The sequence below is a fragment of the Columba livia genome, chromosome 5 (genome assembly GCF_036013475.1).
Source record: "Columba livia isolate bColLiv1 breed racing homer chromosome 5, bColLiv1.pat.W.v2, whole genome shotgun sequence".
Taxonomy (NCBI): domain Eukaryota; kingdom Metazoa; phylum Chordata; class Aves; order Columbiformes; family Columbidae; genus Columba; species Columba livia.
The window spans coordinates 50,934,447-50,953,090 of NC_088606.1; the positions used below are offsets into that span (position 1 = coordinate 50,934,447).

At 35.5% G+C, this 18,644-nt stretch overlaps 1 protein-coding gene across 1 annotated transcript in view; it reads right to left on the bottom strand.

Annotated features, from left to right (window-relative positions):
- MUC6 (mucin 6, oligomeric mucus/gel-forming) overlaps positions 1 to 18,644 on the bottom strand; it is a 62,902-nt gene that overhangs the window by 35,244 nt on the left and 9,014 nt on the right. The window contains exons 3-20 of the mRNA XM_065066093.1: positions 17,187 to 17,427; positions 15,467 to 15,593; positions 14,212 to 14,299; positions 12,955 to 13,064; positions 11,693 to 11,900; positions 9,382 to 9,504; positions 8,317 to 8,437; positions 7,296 to 7,434; positions 7,030 to 7,134; positions 6,720 to 6,792; positions 6,332 to 6,469; positions 5,297 to 5,458; positions 4,637 to 4,731; positions 3,980 to 4,112; positions 2,813 to 3,062; positions 1,624 to 1,676; positions 1,404 to 1,513; positions 518 to 669 (exon numbers count right to left, since the gene is read on the bottom strand). Coding sequence (XP_064922165.1) covers positions 518 to 669; positions 1,404 to 1,513; positions 1,624 to 1,676; positions 2,813 to 3,062; positions 3,980 to 4,112; positions 4,637 to 4,731; positions 5,297 to 5,458; positions 6,332 to 6,469; positions 6,720 to 6,792; positions 7,030 to 7,134; positions 7,296 to 7,434; positions 8,317 to 8,437; positions 9,382 to 9,504; positions 11,693 to 11,900; positions 12,955 to 13,064; positions 14,212 to 14,299; positions 15,467 to 15,593; positions 17,187 to 17,427 — 2,428 coding nt within the window. The remainder of the gene's footprint in view (positions 1 to 517; positions 670 to 1,403; positions 1,514 to 1,623; positions 1,677 to 2,812; positions 3,063 to 3,979; positions 4,113 to 4,636; positions 4,732 to 5,296; positions 5,459 to 6,331; positions 6,470 to 6,719; positions 6,793 to 7,029; positions 7,135 to 7,295; positions 7,435 to 8,316; positions 8,438 to 9,381; positions 9,505 to 11,692; positions 11,901 to 12,954; positions 13,065 to 14,211; positions 14,300 to 15,466; positions 15,594 to 17,186; positions 17,428 to 18,644) is intronic.

Below are 18,644 nucleotides of genomic sequence, written 5' to 3' on the forward strand. Positions count from 1 at the left end.
CATTTATTTGCTTTTAATAAGAATAGATGTCACTGTTCTGTGTAGTTTGGGTGGTTGTGGTATTTTTTTAATACTAGATTAGTAACTGAAAAGGCAATAAAGTACTTTGAGAATGCTGCTAAATAGATGGAAAAAAACAGGGGAGCTGGGTGGAAGGGCATGTCTGCCTTTATCTACAGAAAGTAAGGAATATTTTTTCTTGTTGTTATTTAGGCGAAGCTGTTAATCCTTGACTTTATGCAGTTTACAGTTACAGGCCCTACTGGATGCCCTTCTTCCTGGACATTCATACGGCAGAAATTATGCCTGAAGCCAGTACCATGACTCTTTTATATCATAACACTTGCTATTTCATCAAGTGTTAAGCTTCTTTTTATCACCTCTGTGCTTTGTCACAACATTCCTTCAGTTCAGCTGTTGTCATTTCCTACTTTCTTGTCAACTAAATGCTTTTGTTATGTAGCTGGACAGTTTAGTGAAACAGAGGTTCCACAATGGAAAACTGGGTGATACTTACCAGATCTCGCACTCAGTTTGGATCTGTTCACCTTTTCCATATGCAAGACCACCATATTCACATGGACAGTCCTCAGCTGGAACACACCTGCCATCGAGATTTTCATATAGCCCATCAGCACAGATGCAGCCTGATTCACACTTAGTAGGTATCTGATGAAGATCAACAGATTGCAAAATGAAAAGAAACATGACATACGTTTTTTCTTGTATGCAAATGGTGTCAAGAGTGAACCTATGATAGCTTCTGTTTTTTACTTGATTTCAGTTATGTGGTTTTCTTCATACTAATCAAACTAGTTTCACTGAAGGTGTGAGATATACCTGTTGTGTGAGACATTTAATGCATTTGAAGTCTCTGAAAAATGTATCTTTCGTTGCTACCAGTCTTTCAGATAGAGTACAACAGAAGTTTCTTTGTATCAAGGAAGCTTATTACAATTCTTCTAGTTAGTCTGTTCCCTTAACATAAAGGTGTAAGAAAGCCCTATCAGGACAGACCAGAAGTCCACCTAGCATCCTATGTCCATCAGCAGGGAAATAATTCAACAGGAAGCATAAACCATGTATTCTATCAGTTTCCAGCGATATGCAACTTACAGAGTACCTGAGCCAGAGGTGATAGCCATGAGGTTAAGAATCCTTAATGGATTTTTATTTTATTCATTTAATGTAATTTAATTCATTAATTCATGTGATTTAATTCCTTTAATCACTTCTTGAATATCTGTAAATTTTTAGTGTCCACACCGTGGAAAGAAGACTGATGTTTAACTGTATCATGTTAGCAGAAATATTTCCTTCCATTTCACTAGAGTCAAGTTCCAGGTAACAACTAGGACATTCTTATCTCAAGAGGATAAATATTCCAGAACTGTCAAACTTACACATTCAATTCCAGTAGCCAGCATCTGACAGGTAGGGGCACAGGCAGCTCCGTATTTGTTTTCTAAACTGTCAGAACATGACACAAATTTCTTAGGAGCTTTGCAGCTTTCTAGGAAAAAGGAAGAAAAACAAACATTGGAGAAATTGTGAAGGACCAATTTTACAACACAGGGAAAAATAATATTATTTTTTTTTAAGTAAGCCAAATCAGACCCATACCTGCAGGATTTTGAGGTTTGCCTGTGCAACTTAGCCTCCCATTAACGCAGTAGCTAGGGAAAAAAAACAAAAAAAAATAAAACAAAACAAACCCCAAAACCAATAAGGAATGTCAATGCAATTCTCTCCTAAGATTTTTTTTTTTTTTTCCAAAATAGCATCATGTTTCTCGCCACTGGAAATGTTACTAGCTCCTCCCCATCCTTCAAAATGGAATGTGAATCAACTTGCCTCTCTTCATTTTTTTGTAGTATACAGTACCATCAGTTTTAAAAGTGCATACTAAGCCTTTCACTACTATGACAGCCTATCAAGTTATTCTTGTATATAGTTGTCCAGATGCTGTTTGCAAATTCTCCTACAAGGAATAATCAGATCTCACCTATTCTTTTCTAAGTTTTTCCTTAATGTTTCCAAGCTTACGGTAAGTTGAATACTTTTTGTCAGTTCAAGAATCCTTGTATTTTAGGAAAGGGAAAAAAGATGTCTCAAAAATAAACATTAGCTATTAAAAGTAAAGAAGACTGTACAGGTTTTGGCTGGAATGGAGTTAATTTTCTTGTAGCAGCTAGGTGGTGCTACGTTCTGGATTTGTGACCTAAACAGTGTTGATAACATGACGTTTTAACTATTGTTGAACAGTGTCAAGGCCTTCTCTGCTTCTCAAGTTGCCCTGACAGTAAGCTGGTAGTGCACAAGAAGCTGGGAGGGGACACGCCCAGGACAGCTGACCCCAACTGACCAAAGAGGTGTTCCATACTCTACAACATCATGCTCAGCAAAAAAAGCTCAGGTAAAGAAGGAGGGATGTTCGAAGTTACATCACTTGTCTTCCCAAGAAAACATTATGTATGACAAAGTCATGCTTTCTGGTAATGTCTAAACATCTGCTTACTGGCTGGAAGTAGTAAATAAATCTATTACATAGCTTTAATTGTGCTTGACACTTTGCTTATTAAATAAGCTTATTTTTGGTTATTAATAATAAAATTATTAAACTGTCCTTATGTTGACCCATTAGTTTTCTCGGTTTTGCTCTTTTGATTACCTGCCACATTCAGCTGAAGTGGAATGAGCAAGCAGCTGTTTGGTGCTTAGAAGCTTAACTGCCATTAACACACAACAGAGACACATGAAGACCCCTCATCTCCATTTTCAGTTTGTTAATCTTTAAATGTGACACACTTACCAGGTAATCCCACCAGTTATTATTGACTGGTCAGGCAAGATGTACTTTCTGTCTTCTAAATAGCATGGACAATGAGATTTATGTACACACTCATTCTTGTGGTTCAAGTACATTCCTATAGGACAATGGCAGCCTTCAATAGGGATGTCAGTTGGATGACATTCCAGGGCCCGGTTGGAGAGTGACAAGCATGTTCTGTCACATGCCTGAGTGTTGTAGCTGAATGTTTGGTTGCCAGTACAAGTAATGGCTGTGAAACAAGACAAGAGAGTATATGTTAAACTTCATTTACTTATCCTCTTAATTGTGAAAGGTAACTGTGCTCAGAATGTGTTGCATATACTGTGTCAACAGATTGAATGCTTAGTGCTTCCTATTGCTTCTCCTCCTGTGGATGTGGAGCTCTAGCAAAAAATATTGCAGATCAGAGCTTAACACTAACTGTAGCTCTTTGGAAGTTTTATGTAGTTTAAGTATCTCATTGCTTCTGTGTGTATCTTGGAATAAGATAATGCGAAGAGAAGCTTTGCAGAAATACCAATGTATTTTTGAGTAACTTTGAAAGCTGTGCCTGTGTCTAAGTTGCATAATAGCAGAATCACATCTGCAACCAGAGTTTTTCCTAGTTCTTTCTCATCCTATGGTGCAGTATAGCTTTATTTGTCTATTCCATCACTTAATTATCAAATCCTGGGAGTATCCACATGCTCACCTTAACCATATGAATAATATTTTTCATGTGGTCTTAAAATAACAATCCTTTTCTGAAACAGACTAGAAGGTTATTCAAAAGTTGGATATCTGTTATCCCATTTTTGCTTTCCACCTCTTTCTGTTCACGACTTTCCTCATTACTCTTAAGATGATTTGGACACTGTTTAATATCTTAGTACTGCTTTATAATTTATGGGGTTTTTGTTGTATCATGACGCATCTGTGAAGTCAGCAGCTGCTGGGAATACAGCTTTTATACCTGCTGGTTGGCCTACTTGAGCAATAAGTAGTTATTTTTTAATGACTGACAAGTAGTTTTAAAGTATGTTCTTGCTCTTACCTAGTTTTGTCATAGATGAGTCAAACGTGGGAATATTCTAAATGGAAACAGATAGACCTGTATGCATGCATTCATTTGATGGCACACTATTAAGAGTTGGTTCAGTTACTTACTACAATTGTCCACACTGTTTCTCCAGTGTTCAAGGATTAAACCCATTGAACTGCATGTTCGTGCATATGATCCCAGAGCAGAACAAATATAAGGAAAGGTCTCTTCATAATTACAGGCTTGGTAGACACATCTCTGAAACCCAATACATGGAGAGTACTCTTTTACTGGTGAGCAGACATTTGGAAGTGCTAAACATGCTGAATTGCAGAGTTAAGTAATACAAAATACATATTATTCCCTAACTAAAACAGATTTAAAAGATCAGATTAATTGCCTGATTGACGTGAATAAAACATGCTTAGTTCCTAAAAAGTACCTTTGTTTATTTGTGGTTTTTCATTTTTAGTTTTCAAAATGTTTTGTGGAGATTGGCAAATATAGCGAGATCAGTTATGTACATGGGAAAATCAATACTTTGCATAGTTAAAGTTCTTGACATGGAGAACTGCAGCATAAGCAAAAGTATCTGATTTATAGGAAAGGAACTGGTGCCTATGAACAAACAGACTTTCAGTGTGGTGGAGATAAAATTTCAAAATCACACTTTTTCCTTAGCTTCTATGCATTGCTGATCAAAATGCATGTGATACCGTACATGAGTACATTCTGGTTCATATTTGGACTTCCTCTGTACACCATCTGTCATAATTACCTACCTTGTAGAAAGAAATAGGGTTAACCACAGCATGGCATTTCTCGAACACTGTACCCTTCTTAGTAAGAATGGAACAATGAGTCTCAGCAGATATTTCTAATGAAAGTAAATCATGGACATTAAACAGAGAATGTTAGGAAAAGGACATGAAAAAAATGAAAAAGAAATTAAAAAACCTGGACACACTACTCTAGCTGAGCTTTTGGCAATGATGCAATGATGGACTGAACAAAAGGACAGCTTCTTAGCTTGTTAGCACTTTTGTTCAAACAACTCAGTAGGGCCTTTTTTGTGTGTGTGTGGTTTTTTATGTTTTAAGAGCAATAGCAATGGAGACCCAAGAAGCCAAAGCCTGGATTTCAGTCACAGCTCTGCTGAATAGGTCTAAGACATCCATGGACATCATAATTTTACTGGAAATATCACCAAAACCTTCTCATGCAGCATGTCAATCCCAGATCTCTAGAATGGAATCTGATAATCTTTCACTAGATATACATATCAGAAAACAAAAATGTCTTGTTGGTTACAGAATTTGTGATGTTCAATTGTCTCAGTCTCTGCTTCTCTCACACACTCTCCCATTCCCTTGGTATGGGCTTATGGAAGTACCAGACAAAGCTAGATGGAGAGATCAGTTACAACAGGTTCATATACTTACTGTTGAGTTGACTCAAAGCACAAGGGTCAGTATCTCTCTCTAAAGCAGGATGGCAATTTCCTGCCCTCCAGGAATCTACAAACAGGGAGGCTGTCCCTTCAGTGATATCCATGCTAGTCATGAAGTCATCTGTAGTGTCTCCATTGTAATTGCCACACAAACCTAATGATATAAGAAATGCAAGGAATGGCTGAGAATTAAAGAATATGTACACAATGGTCTATGTTTCATTCTCTAATAGTGAAAACACTGATTCAAAAGTTCTACATGGAGTGTCAGTGAATACTACAGGTCAAACAGCCAGAAGATCTTGATTATATATATATTCGGTCACTGAGCCTCTGCTTTCTCAAGGTAAGATTGTCCACTTATATTCAGTGACGAATTCATACAGAAGTTTTTGTCTTGTTTTCAGAAGAAAAGGCATTTTCATTGGTTTTAAATAATTTAGAGAGAAAGGCCATGAAATAGTTCTGCAGTTACACGTTTTCTTATGTATATAAAATCTGTAATGACAAAGAACATACGTTTATACTTTTTAAAAAGCTAAAGCTTTCCCATAATTCCTTATAGATAATTAGAACATAAGATATGCCTTTGTGGTAAAGTTGCTGTGCAATAAATATAAACATCTTCACCTGGTCTTTATCAGCTGAGAAGTTTTTAGATTCTTAGGCTCATTGTATTTACAGCCAGCATGCACTGCATTCAAAGAACAGTGCGCTCCAAGATCTAGAGACCACACAGACTAATTCATTGCCCCTTCATTGTGTTGTAAAGTGCATATTGAAAAAGGCACACATAAGACATGAATAACAGTATTATACTGCACATGAAAGATGTCACCCATCTAATTTATTTGATTAATTTTAAAGTTATTAGTAAAAAACAGATTGTTAGCACATTGGTTTTCCAATGCAGATTTTTTTTTTCTTTGAATCCAGAGGAGAAAGTTTATTCCTAAAGGATGAGTACTAAGCTTTCAAATTTACACTGCCCACATTTTTTCCTTCACTTGGGGACTAGATTTCTTACCTAGGGTTCTGCCTTTGAATTGTGATCCAACTTTCACATAGGCTTGGAACACAGGTGAGGTTTGAACTACAAGTTCCAGCCCGAAGGTTGTATGCATTTGAATGTACATTGAGGACTGTCTGAAAATAGTGATGTCTCCTAAAAGAAAAAGGATATTTAAAAACAGAGATTTTGATGCACAGGATACTGCAAAGTAAGGATTTTAATGGATATGTAATTGTTCTAGTATGCTGTCTATAAGCCTTCTTCCACACACAACTCTCCACAGAGTGACAGATGCAATGGGAAAGATTTTGACCTGTGCTATGGCAATTGTAAAAGATACTGGGTTGTGTAAAAACAGGCATTTGGTGTAATTTCGATTTTACATATATTCCCTTTTCTTTACCTGATCTGTAAGGTAGTCGCTTAAGTTCATCATCATCAGTAAGCAGTTCATTCTGAGAAATCACAATTTTGTCCTGTAAGAGTAGGATATGGAATCAGAAGTAATTATCTGTACTGATGCTATTTATATGTTCTTTAACTTGAGCAACCATATTGTTAATGACCAATATAATAGGATAAGATTGATTCAAGCTTTTTCTCACATTTTATTCTCAGTTTTCACCTCGGAAATACTTCAACTTCCTGAGTTTATGTGGCAACTGAGATCTTTACTGTGTATGCTGGATAGAACCTGTGAAGGGAATACTTACTTTTGAAGACAGGTAAATTACAGCACTAAGTGATGTCTCAGAATGAGAATAACCAGACTTTTCATATACAGCCATTAGGGTTCCATTGTGTGGCAGGCTGGAACTCTGGAGGAATACAGTGAAAAGTGAAGTCAGTGTCAGAATAGCAATGATTTGTAGAATACATGTATATCATATATGAATGTATGTATGTTCCAATAGGAAATCAAAGACAGGCTAAAATATATCCATTTGATATTGTGTGTTTCTAGAATGCAAGAAATTACCTTCATAAGAACATAAGTGCAAACCCCATGGAACCTGTATGATCTAGAATCAAATGTGGTAACAAAGGAGCCTCCTTCCAGCGAACACCTTCCAGGGCAGGGCAAGTCTTTGCAGTTCCATTGACCCATCGTACATTTACTGAGGAAAACAAGAAATTCTGTGTAAAGTTATACTCAGGCACTGTTTACCAGCAGATGTTTACCAGAAGTTTTGATCCTCCTGTCTGGAGGTTTTGCTGTAGCTGATCAACATGCAAAATCCACTAGTGAACACAGTGTAACACACCAAACTCTCATTTCCACTGCTTTGAAATTTCTTTTCTTTACACTGTAAAAACTCAGCTACTTCCTAGTAATGGAAGATGTCATTTGTACCACTTCTTCCCTTTTACTTTCTATGCTTTGGTTTTCTTTTTTTGTGTATATCAGTTGAAGTTGTTCATCTTACTTCAAAGTTGCTGAACTCTTGTATAGTCAATAAACTTTCCTGAACAGATTAATCATTAAAAGTGCATTCATTGTTACAGTTCTGAGGATCAGATTCCATTCTTTATACTTTATTTTATTTATTAGAATTATGATAGCAAGATAAGTAACAGAAAAAAATATTCCACTTTTAAAAAAATCCGAAATAAAAAAATATTGTCTTAAATAATTATTTTCTGGTGCAAGAAAAATCAGTTTTTAGTGCTGATTTAGTGATCAAAAACTCTGAGATTGCCAGAAAGAAACTGTAAATACCGGATCTTTGTTTTGTAATAATTTTACCCCAGTTTTCACAGGAGAGATAAAAATGCTATTGTTTTGTGTGGCCCCGAGGAGCATTTGTATTCTTACAGATTAATCAGGAAGAGACATGTATATCTCCAGTTACAAATGTATGATTTGTGGCCCTCAAAGAAGGTGCTCTCAGAGATGATATAAAAGATTTGCAGCCACCCTCCAAAAGTTAGGCTAAAGTTTCCAATTACTTGGTGAGAATACTCTCCATCCTCTTATGAAAGTACCCATTGCTACTCACCAGATCCTACATGCTGCTTTCATTGTCTCACCAGGAGCATATGTTTTCCCGTTCAGTGTACATGGACATTGGTTAATATGAACACATGTTCGATTCTTTGAGATGTCATCAAGAACAGCTCCTGCCAAAGAACACAAAATAAATACTTTTCTATATCCTTACTTAGCACTAATTCTATTATAGCTTGAAGGCCTTCCAAACTTAGCTTGAGAATGGTATTCTTGCATAGCCAGTGCCCATATTTAGAGATATAACATGCAGGACATTTTATCTTAGTTAAAATAAAAACGACCCTTTACAAATGGTAACAACATTTGACTATTTTTTTGTAATATGAAAGTGCAGACAATTGTCTTAATTTGAAGAAACAATAAGATTGAATGTCATTTTTTCAATTTTTTTATTTGCTATGACACTCTAATTAAGTTGGAAAATTTGAAGAGTGGACACATTCTATTTCCTGCAATACTAAATCTAGTTTTAAATATGTGGCTCACAAAGCATTACTTTCGACAACTATAAAAAGGTGATGATACTGATGTAAATACCCACATCACAGAAACCTCGGAAGATATTTCAGTTCTGAAATTTCAAGAAACAATGCAAATTATATTTATAACTACAATTTTTGTAGCAAGTTCATCTTGAACTATTTCAAAGGGATTTTACAAAATGCCCGTATTATTGCAGAACTTCTGTGAGGTATGGTACCTCTTGCTTGTGCCCTAAAAGGCTAGATACCTCTTTGGGATAGGAAATTAACTAAGCTCATGCACTCTATCTTATAGTACAGAACTTGAAGTGGGCAGGATATAATTATCCCATCACATATCACAGTCTTTTGAGGAAAATGCTTTTAACAGCAGACCCGAGGATCTTTAAGGATCATGACGATTCAGGACTTCAGTTGTATTATGTTAACAGAGAAATGACAGTTCTAGTTTCAGTTCAATGCCTTGAAATGCACTGCTAGTTCATTATTACGAAGGCTATTCCATTTGACTGGATATATGGCAAAAACATTTGTATGGGTGATTTAGGATATGATCAATACAGAAATGATACCTTCTGGACAAAAGCAACCATAGGTACAGTGGCTGGAACAGCTGTACTCTGGGTTGGAACAGGTTTTAATACATGGAGAACCACATTCCTCATAGATTTGGTTAGCAGAACATTTTCCCACAGCTGCAACAAACAGTGAAAGTGTTAAGATTTTTGAAGTATAAATGTAGAAGAATCATCTACCAACTGGGATGGACATGACCTTGTGATTTCTGGCACTAACTTTCTCTTATCCTGCTTCAATGCTCAATTCATCATCGGAATATTCATCATTACTATCATATTCACTCTAGCTGTTATTCCTTTTTCATGTCCAATTTATTAGAAACTCCTTTCAGAAGACTGAAGAATGGCAAGCAGGCTATATTGCAGCCTAATAAAATACCACAAATTGGATTTTCTGTAGTACTTGAAGGATATGAAGACTGTAACTCTTGATCTTCTGTATAGTTCCTGCTTCTCAGACATTATCTGCTTTTCACAATGCAGCTACCTAGCAATTCTAATACATGGAACTCAGAACATGTTTTATTATGTAACAAATTCAAGCAGAGATTTTTCCTTACCTGAAAGAGTAAATGTAAGTGAAATATGGAAATAGAGGTAGGTAGAACTGAAGCTGACAAAGAAACAATAAAGACTAAAAAAATCATTACCTTTGTATATTTGGCATTCATTTGCAAATTCTTAGATTCTTAGTTTTGGTGGGTTTTATTGGGAAGCAAGAATTACAAGTTGAATTTTCTCTGTTGTTTTAAGCTTTGTCTTTTACTGCTTTACTACCAGTCCTAGTAATGGTCTACCATCAACAGAAAAACTGCCATGACTTGAAGAAAACCAGACTACTATTTTACTGTGATTAGTAAGAATTTTTGTACAGTTCTGTGAAGGTATACAAGGCCTTACTAATATTCATCTGAATATATAAAATGCCATGAGGAGTTTACAACTTTGAAGGATTAAAACCAATTGCAGACCAACCAAAGAATAAAATGGCTTACAAATTTTTGTGAGAAGGATAATCTTGAAGAACAGGAAGGGAAAAAATACTTTAGAAAGAAGTACAATTTTAAAGTGTTGGGGATAATATTGCAACTTAGTAGAGAAAGTTTTCAGTAACTGTGAGGAAAGAATGGAAGAAAACTCAATGCTAAATACAAAGCAATAAATGAAGAGTGGCACCAGTATGTGAAGATGAAGATGAGAATAAAAGAATACAACACTGGAGATGCAGGCACAGCAAAATGATGCAAAGCCTCTTAACTATTTTAACAGTGGTGAGACAACAGACTGTGGCAAGATAAACAATGAATTTAGGAATGTAAATCAACTGGGATTTTGCTATTATGCTTAGATCGAAATGGTAGCCAATCTTAGAGCCTTTTGAAACAGAATAACAATCAAGGCATAAGGAGAAATATGTTCCTGTTAAAGCAATTTATTTTATGAATTTGCTACCCATGGATAAATAGAAATATTATTAAATGATATGTTTCTGAAGGAAAATGCTATATCAAGTATGGTCATTTTGAAAGCTCCTCTTTTTTGACATGAGCCACATCTCTGGTAATTAATGTCTGAGTTGGTTTAGAAACAACAACAATTTAAGTTACTTTTGACTTTTTTGTGATCAGTGTTTTCTCATAAAACATTGAATCCTGTGGCATTACACTGACTATAGATTGAAGTTTCAGGTAGATTAAAAAATAAAGGGAATCATAACTGTAAAAACAAAGACGCATTTGAAAAAAAAAACAAATGCGTGTCTAATCATGTACAGCTTGGAGAATAACGTAAGATTTGCTTCTTATTTGCTTCTTATTTGCTTTAAATCAGTAATTATGAAGGCTGAGTATCTGAAAATGGACTAATGAAAATCACCTGTAAATAAAAGAGGCTATGGCAATTATTAGCAAAAAGGTTCAAAGACTTCAGAGGCCATTTGAAAGTTCTCTCTCTTCACTGGCTAATTCACTAAGTATAATAATGGAAAAACTACACTATGAGAACAACCTCCTTTTGGAAGTCTGAGAAATTAAACAGATTTCACTTGGTGGGTGTTTCTCTCTTTCGTGGTCACTGATCTAGACACAGAATTTACGTTTCATGCTTCCTCTTTCTCCTTTGAGGTTGCCATGCTCTCCTTCTTAATGTTTTACTAAAGAGTGCTGTTGTTCTCCTAAGAAAATAATTTGATTCATGACAAGGAGACTTTTCTATCAGTTGATATAAATTCCAGTTAATCATCATTCTCTCTCTGTGTATGATATAACAAAGTACAAAATCCTATGAATAAAACATTTAAACTTACAGCAGAAGTTTTCAGTTCTCCAGTTAAACACCATTTGATGTGACATAGCACATTGCCTTGAATACTCTGACAGTGTAGAGCAAGTGCAATTGTTTTGGCCTGGCTCACTGCAGTCCTGCATATCAAGCTGGCAACGAACGACAAACCCATCCTTTGGCACACTGCATGTTGGTGACACCAAGTTAAGCAGCTGAGAGCAGATCACAGCCTAAATAAAAAGAGAAAGAAAATTGTTCCTAGTAACGTCTCTCCCATGCGAAAAACACAATAAAATATCACTGCTAGTTGTGATTTTCGGTTTGGTTTGTTTGCCTTTTTCCCCTACAGTTTAGTAAAAAGTATTTGAATTAAAATGCACAAGAAATTTACAAATAGAAGGGAATAAAAACCCGTTGTAAAATAGAAGGAACTTGATATGCTGAGTTAGTTCCACTTCTCATTAAGATGAAAATTAAGTCATCCTTTAAGTACCATCAGTCCTCCTAAAAATGGCTGAGAATATTACAAGCAGGGATTATGTTGTTTCATGAAGTTTCAGTTCCAGGACAAACAGCTCTGATGGGAAGATAGCAACATTCATTCCCCTTTGAGCAAACGTTTGTTATGTTTGTATTGTCTATCAGTTGCCTACTGAAGCATAAGGTTGCAAAGAGAAAAAATGTAAAGATGTTAAACCTCCCAGCCAATGGAAATTCTTCAACAGAGCAAAGTAATTTTTCAGGGTGAATACTTCTTCAGAAAAGTATATTCCTCACAGGACCAAGAGAAACTCCTTTATTCCTGTTCTTGTTGAAGAGATGCTACAAAACTGATGCTTTGCTGTTCTACGAAAAGGAGAATCTCAGAAGGATTCTAGCTAGCTCTTCCTCTGTGATATGAAAGCTAAACTTTTTGGCAAACGAACAGTCTCCATGTTTAAACTAAGAAATTCTTGGGTTGCTAGCTCTTTAAATCTTCACTAGTTTCCATGAATTTCCTGTGATGACCTGCATGAAATTTCAGAAAGCTGGGAGATAAATGCTGTTAAGTTTGTATGAGTGATATAAATCCAGCCTCAATAATGCCTACAGGCCTTTTTCAAAATGTATTTTAATGCAAAGAATTCATTTTCTTTGTCATATCGTGCTGCACAAATTTTGACTTTATCCATTTTCACAGAAATCATTTTTCTTAAACCACTGCCTCTCCTTTGTTCGTGTCTATCTATCTTTCCAACTCTGTTAAGAATCATGCTGCAGAAAAGCCAAGAAGATCTTTCTTACGTATTTTTTATGAGGAATAGTGGAAATTGATATCTCCTCAGACAGGCAGATCTCTGATGGATCATCCATTTTTTGTAATGCAGCAAATTTGTATGTATCCAGCAGTTTACCTGTAAATCGAAGGGTTATAATTTGTCAGGAAAAAGACCAGATTAATTTGTTTAGTTATTGCTGTGGTGCAACAAAACTCAGATACTACTCTTTGACTGTAAAATGTCCTACTAATTAATCTTCCTGATGATAACAACTATCTCTTTTGCCCTCTACCTGGAGTCTATGCAGTAAAGCATACTTTTATCACCTTGATTATTTCTCTGAGCTACTTCCCAGTCTATCACAACTACTATCCTACATGATGGCAGCTGCTACTGTTTTCCTGCCAGCTGTGTTACATTTTGCCAGCTGTTAATTCATGCCTCTTCTCCTCATCCCTCATTCTTATGTTTTCTGCTACATGTGGGGCTAAACTCATCACAACCCGAAAAATATTGTATACTTTTTAGAACTCTTTTCTGTCATACATATAGAAAAATGCATCTGGCTGTGTTGACCTGAGATTAGTTTACCGTGCAATTTAATGTCTTCACACTAGCACTGTAGTTCAGATTAACAATGTGGTTTTAAAGCAGACCTTCCAAACTTCCCCACTCCATACAATTTGATTTCTTTTATGAAGTGATCTTGGCATACAGAGTTCCTTTAGATGAAACCAAATCAGAACATGTGCTCCAAGAGCATGTGTAATGAGCTCTAACTGCTAAGGGGCATTAGCTCAGCAAACGACATCAGAGTGACTCTGAAGTGAATCCCCCAAACCACAAGTAGTGCAGATGTCATGTCCTCAACACCAATTACTTTGTTCTGGATATCCACCATTATTTGGACACACGGCTTGTTAATGTTCTTGTCCACTATGTTCTTTTTATTATAACCTCATTTTTGCTTCTGCCTAATGTAATAATTTCCCTCACTGTGCCCTGCTAGTAACCTATGCTATTCTGAAAGTTGTGTGACCCTTACCATGTATTTCTAAAATATGAGAGGGTCCTCAGCACTTGTCTGAGGAACCCACGATATTATCATCATACCAAATGATAGTGTGTAGCATAATAATGTGATAGGTATGTTGGTGACCATGGGAGTGCTTTACTCAATTCTGAAACTAAGTGAGCAGAGCAATATTAGTAAAGTATTAAATTTCCACCTTGACTCAATTTAACTAGCTCTATTTCCATCTGACCTGTCCTTAGATCTTACCTTCACTCACAAATTCATTCAATTCATAACCATCATAATTTCCACACATTCCACAGGTTTTTCCCATATATTTTTTTTCAGTCAAAACCTAAAACAAAATAAAACAAAAAATTTAAAAAGATCACCCTAAGAAAAATTATCTATAGAGCATTACCTTTATCAAACAAATTGAGTTCAAGGATCCAATTAAAGGTGATCATTCTCATTCATTTCAGTGACTTGATTGGAGGAAAAATTTTGGAAGCAGTAATATATTTTTCCCAATAGGCAAATAGTGATCGTTCTGATTTTTTCTATTTAATGAAAGAATAAGATTCTAAGATGTCTGAAGATAATTGAAGGGGGATAATATTTTAAGGAGCCAACAAAAATAGAAAATTAAATGATGCCGTTTTCTTGATCATATCTTTGTTGACAGAGCACAAATTTCATGTTTGTTCTCTTACGAAATTGAAGGTTACAGGAAGAAAATATGTTTTCAGAAGAAGGTTATTCAATTATCTATTGCTCTGGAGAGAAAAATGGTAATATTACTATTGGTTACAATCAATGAATTAATATGAAAACTTTATATCAGTGGGAATAATATGACCATATGCAGAATATAGTGCATACCCATCACAGTAGCATTTCTTGTCCCATGTGTGGTAGTAATGCTAGTAAATCTCCCAGAAAATGTATTAATAATCTCCCTGTTTTAGCAATCTTACCAATTTAGAATTAGGTGTATTTTGTGTCATTAATATCACAGGTCATGCTGAGAAAATGTATCCTCTTCTCTAAAATATATCAGGAATTTTGGAGGGAAAACATGAAAAGATTCAGCAAAAGGAGAGAAACAAAGGTGGTGGCAGGAGAAACATACATCTGAAACTAAAAGATGTCCAGGGGAAGCACAGTAGAAATTTCAAAACTATGGCATACACTATTAAATTCTATACAACTTTAAAAAACCATCGACATCCCTTTAGCAAAATATGTAGCCGCTGGAATAACCACAGGAAAGTTTAAAATTTGTGAGTGTTCGTAAGTCTCAACATTGGTGGCTTTAGTTATCTAAAAATGCTGGAAGTGAGAGGAATATGGAGGTATAAAAAACAAAGTTGTTTATTTCAAGAGGAATGGATGAAGCAGGGAAAAAAAAAACAGAATAGTAAACATATGCAAAAAGCACCCACTGAGTCTAAAGAGAACTTGTCATTCCAGTAAGTCAATGAGAATTTTCTCTTCTGCTTTATAAGAACATTTTACTAACCATGAGATAGTCATCATTGTTCCACATGACAACTAGCTCCATCTCCATCATCTTGGCCACCAGACGGACATTGCGTCCATAGGGTGCTATTTGAATTCCATTGCTGGTGTAAGGCAATTTAATGACACTGTAATAAGTTGAGAAGAGAAAATGACCTTATCATGCCAATATTATGCAAGTATTAGTTATCTTTCTTAGATATAATACACATACAACTAGAGTACCTGCAGCAACATCATACAGAATTTTTTTCCTTTCTAAATGTAACATTTCAAGATACATTAAAATTTCTGTTGATTGAAGATCAAAATCAGCAGTTTCATAGAAGAAGATTGTTATGCGCTGATTATACTAGTGAAAACATTTGCATGAGACTTGGCATCTTTGCTTGGCTTGGTTTTGTTAGAGTATAGTTATATGTTTCAAGAACTCATAACAATACAGTTTGTGTGGTAGAACTATTGTTGATTATCCTGAAGAGCTTCTATGGACTACAGCCTGTTAATACAGGAACTATTGCTATGACTGAAAACTGACAGGTTAGAGAAACCCATAACAGGAATGTTGAAGCAGAATTAGGTTTTCATCCTTGTGGCTGAATTCTAATGCTACAAACTAACAACATTAAAGATCAAATATATTTTGCTGAGTACTTAGTAAGTATGTGATACAATCATGAAAGAGTTGGTTGGAAGGGACCTTCTGAAGTTTCCCAGGCCAGCTTTCCACCTGAAGCAGGTCTATGTGCAACACTAGACCAGGTCAGTCATAGCATATTGTTCTATGAACGCAGAGCAAAAATTTTAAATGTAGATAATTGGGTTAAGCCCATATATTTATATAGTTTTCTTGGAACACAAACTAATAAAATAAGTTTTTCTAAATACAGTTTGCCAAATTAAGGTATAGCTGCAAGTTATCTTTTTGTCATTATGGTTATTGTACCACAGGTAAGTATAGTAAGATATAGACAATTAATGGTATTTTACTTCCCATATCTGCATGTACTCACTGACAAAAATGCAGTCCTTTCTGTCTGATAAAAAAGCTGAAAACTTCCCTGGAGAAATTTCCTTGTATGGGAGCAATTTGTCTAGAAGAATGAGTGATGCAGAACCCAAAGGTTCCCATCAGTGTAATTCCTCAGTAAAACAGCTATTTCTGGACATAGTAATCCTTAGAATATTGTGAACAGTCAGTGGTCTCATACACAAGAACTTCTTTTTAAGACCTTCCAAATATTTCTCTGTTAGTTATGTAGTTCAATGTTTATCTTGTACCGTATGTGTGTTATCTTTAGCACAGAATGTTCAGAGTCATCTAAGTCTCAAATCAAATGAGCAAAACATAGGAATTTCAACTAATATCTACTAAAGGGTACGCGCTGTTTCATCTGTACTTGTAGTAGAGATAAGCATAAGCAGACTGGTATTATCTAGGAGACTGTAGTTTCACTGTGAGAAATATTTTGGTTTGACAAGGTTAGTCTCTGCCTACAGAAACGTACTCCAAGATCAATTCAAATAACTGCAAATTAAATACTTGTCTAGAGAGTGTGAATGCTTGATAGGAAGAAATGAGACTAGAGTCCAGTTAGATGTGCTAGCTTCTGTAATTTGTTAATTTGTTTTTGATATGAAGTAGTCTTTTTTAGTGCAACTGCTACATAACTCGTGGCCTTCTTTGAAAACTTCCTTTCACATTCATCACAGAATCTTACCCAACACTCCTGACAGAAATGCTGCCTTTCTCAACAATGACCACAGAAGGTCCCAGCTCAATAATGATCCTTGCGATTTTTTTGTCCAGGCCACGTCGTAACTGAATATTGAAGTCTGGGCTGGTTTCATCACAAACAGTTGCAAAGATATAGTTGCAGGTCCCAGTGAAGTCGTATTGGTATTTATCAAAGGTTGAAAAATGCCCTCCACCCCAGGTAGAACAGGAATCCTTGCTCAAAACTGTAAAAGTGAAAGAGAAAAATGGATTTAAGTGTCCTGGCAGCATATTTGCTCTTTCTGGTTGCCATTTCAAATACAAATAGTAGGACAATCTAATAAATTTCTACTCAGATTGATTATGTAAACAACATCTTAGCCTTTTTATTTTATTTCTTTTTTATAACCTAAAAATTTTATCTCAAGTCAGGAAGTGATACAATACTTGAAGTCAGAGTGTTATTCTTATCTACTATAAGAAGAAGAGAGCTCCCTAGCTTGGGAAACCCCTTTCATCTCCTCTGTGGGCAATATAAAGATTTACCTTCTAATTTCAGTCTGGTCAATCTGTTTGCAAAGGCAACAGCTTCCTACTGGAGACACCTTTAGCATCTCAAGCACAATATTTACCAAGCTGTGGCATTACTGTGTCATGATCCATTGCACAGTCAGATCATTAGATACCCAAAGACAGTCTTCAAAGCACAACTTGTAAGTTGCCACTTCTTTTTTTTTTTTTTTGGCTCCATGCTTGTGTGACAAAGTTCCAGCCAGCTTTATAAATATACAGAATGTTTTTATCAGTTTTCATTTTTGAAGAGTAATCACTTTTCATCTGAATGCACAGATTTTAGGAGGTTGAAATGAATCATAAAAAAGAGATAAAACTCCAGCACTTGAGGTTAGATATTTCTATACCTACTTAAAGCATTTGAACAGTCCCTCTGAAGCTGATTGAACTATTGAAGTAAGTAAAATCATGTCTTTGGTTATATATTTCCAGACTTAGATAATTATTTTTAATTTTTAAATTATTTTTGTTCATGGATTTATATGAAGCTCAGGTATCTTACAATATATCTTAGAAGCACAAAGTATCAGGTAAATTTAGCAAGGTCTAGCTGCAATTTATAATCACTGCTTTAAATCCAAAGCATTTTTTACTCTTAAAGAGTGATGAAATGACTACAGAATGTTACTGTTTTTATTCAAGTCATGTCGAAAACACTGTTTCTCAATAAGCTGTTACCTGTTGGCAAAAAGTATTCCTCTTCCACACTTCTGTGCTGTGCAGAACGTCTGACTGGAAAATAGGAATTGGCTAATTGTTATCATTGGACCTTCATGCCCAATTCCAGATAGTTTAATATATTGTGCTTCAATGATACTGACCAGCAAAGCCCAGCTTTTTCAGCGTGTGCTGAGGAATGATTAAATGGGGTTGCACAATGGTCAGAGTG